The sequence below is a fragment of the Aplysia californica genome, unplaced genomic scaffold (assembly GCF_000002075.1).
Source record: "Aplysia californica isolate F4 #8 unplaced genomic scaffold, AplCal3.0 scaffold00122, whole genome shotgun sequence".
NCBI lineage: Eukaryota > Metazoa > Mollusca > Gastropoda > Aplysiida > Aplysiidae > Aplysia > Aplysia californica.
In genome coordinates, this window is record NW_004797392.1 from 1,443,332 (window position 1) to 1,445,958 (window position 2,627).

At 44.0% G+C, this 2,627-nt stretch overlaps 1 protein-coding gene across 1 annotated transcript in view; it reads left to right on the forward strand.

The window, feature by feature from the left end:
• LOC101849199 (histone-lysine N-methyltransferase 2D) overlaps positions 1 to 2,627 on the forward strand; it is a gene marked incomplete in the record, with an annotated part of 31,558 nt that overhangs the window by 12,745 nt on the left and 16,186 nt on the right. Inside the window, 3 exon segments of the mRNA XM_005096173.3 lie at positions 153 to 291; positions 1,003 to 1,256; positions 2,045 to 2,150. Coding sequence (XP_005096230.2) covers positions 153 to 291; positions 1,003 to 1,256; positions 2,045 to 2,150 — 499 coding nt within the window.

Consider the following 2,627-nt stretch of genomic DNA (forward strand, 5'->3'; position numbering starts at 1 on the left):
AATAATAGATAATAATAATAAAAATAATAATAATTAATTGTCTCAATCAGCAATAATTATAATAACTATTAATTGTCTCAATCAACAAAAAACCCTTAATAAAACGAAGAAATTAACTTCTTTTTTCTTGTGTCTCTCCCGCTCCCACACAGACCACAGAGGAAGCGGCGCTGAAGCAGGATGGGCATGGGAGCAAACTGAACGAGCGAGGCCCGTCGCTGGGCGTGCCCGCTCAGGGCTATACGTCTGGCGGGTTCCAGTACGTCAACGCACAGGGTTACATCCCTTGTGGTGAGTCCTTGAATGGGATATGAAGAAATTTTTCGGGGGGTGGGGGGGTGGGGGAGAGGGATTATTATTCTTTCAGTGTTGTGTTGCTTTTTACAGGTTGTCAGGTAGAAATAGACTCTCGAAAGCCCACTGCAGCTTTTCCATCTGTGCGTGCTTGTAAGTGTTGTGAGAATGTGTGTGTGTGTGAGTATGTGAGAGAGAAAGAGTGTGTGTTTGTGTATGTTGACGAGTGCATATAGTTGTATGTATTTACCGTGCCATAGCAAATTTCTCTTTATAGAGGTCTATAAATTCTTATCGTAATTCACCTGACCTTTCCTTATCTTATCGTAATTTAATTTATTGTATCTCACCTCACCTCACCTCACTTCGTCTCATCTTGTCTCATCTCATCTCATCTTAACTACTTAATTTATCACACCTCTCCCCATCTCGCTTCATCTCATCTCATCTCATCTCAACAACTAAATCTATCTTGTCTTACCCTACCTCACCCAATCCCACTTCGTCTCATCTCACCTCATCCCTTCTCATCTGAGCAACTTAATTTATTTTCTCATCCCACCCTACCTCACCTCTTCTCACCTTATCGTAACTTAATTTATTGTATCTCACCTCACCTCACTTCACCTCATCTTATCTCATCTTAACAACAAAATCTATCTATCTCACTCTACCCCCCCATCTCACCTCGTCCGTCGCGGTGCCCAGTGAACAAGTACGCGGAGCAGCAGCAGGAGTTCTATCCCGTGATGCCCAAGAATTTCCCGGACTACTCCAACTTCCAGCAGGCCGGCCCGGGCCAAGCGACCTTGGCCAAGCGCGAGATGGACATGCAGGAGATGTACCACGAACCGCTCAAGTTCGTGCGGCCGCAGGCAGGGGACATGACTCTGCCAGAGTTTGTCGGGAATAATCTGAACCAGCCCGCGAACGAGATGCCCCCGCTAGTGGTCACCAGAAAGGTTAGTGGGAGGTGTTTTTTTTTTCTTTCTTTTTTATTCTTCTCTTTTTTCTTTTTGTCTCTCTTTCTATCTGTCTGCCTATCTGTCTGTCTATCTGTCTCTCTTTCTGTCTCTCTCTTTCCTTTTCCCCTTTCTTTCTCTCTCTCTTTTTCTCACTCTTTTTCTCACTCTTTCTCTCTCTCTCTTTTTCTCTCTCTCTTTCACTCTCTCTTTCTTTTTCCCCTCTCACACACACACTCTCTTTCCTTCTCCCCTGCCTCCTCTCTCTCATTCTCTTTTTATCTCACTTTTTTAATAACCCAAATACCTGCTATTGTGTTGATGTGCTTCGCTTTGTCTCAAACTCAAGTCTTTTCCTCTGACGCGTATGTCCACAGGGCAGTGCTACTGACTGAAGTGTTTTTAGGTCATTCCCAAAGGGGGGACATTAACCTGTTCTTATGCACAGTAAAATTGTAAATGGGCTAATTCATCAATGTAATGCTCATAACTGTGTTTGAACTGCAACAGGGAACTACTGCTTTTTCTTTCCTAATCCTTACTGTTGTCATTTTCCTCTACTTTTTTTGTATGTTTGTCACTTTCTTGTGACCCGCTATTTCCGGGGTGCCTTGATAGTAGAAGTAGACTTTATGCTTGTGAAGCTAGAGAGGTGAGCAGAGAAAGCCTGATTCCCTGTAAAGACTTCTCTGTTGACATCCACCCCTTTGCGCTCATATGACCTTTTATGCAGTTGTGAGTGCCGCAAAACCTTACCAAACTAAAAAAACCAACGCGTGTGTCCACAGGTGAGCAATGTGTTCCAGAAGCAGATGTCGGGGGGCACGGTCTACACGGCAGACGACACGCCGTGTTCCCCCGAGCAGATTGTCCCAGGCGGCGAGGCTTTCCTCTGTGAGTTGTGTGTGTCTGCTGTGATTTTTGGGTGACGCGTTTTATATCCCATTATTTTTTAATGCTCTTTTTCTTTCTCTCTCTCTCTCTCTCTCTCACTCTTTCTTGCTGTGTATCTCCCTCTCTGTCTATCTCCATATCCTTCTCTCTCCCTTTCCCACATTTGAAAGAGTGTGCGATCTGTCCTCTCAATGGAAGAGTGGAAGGGAAGGTTCCTCCACAGCGTGCATGTTCATGATTGTGGGTGGTTTGATTATGCTGCTGGTAAGTCCTCTATTCCTGTCATTGTTACCTGCCTATGTCAACCCCCCCCCCCCAAAAAAAAACAACAACAAACAAACAAAAAAACCCCAACCCAACAAAAACAAACAAAAAATGACAGTATGGCTATCATTTTATGGATGTACTATTTTTAACCTATCAGAATGACATACTAATTATGAATGAATGATGACTCTTCCCTCCCCCTCTCCTCTC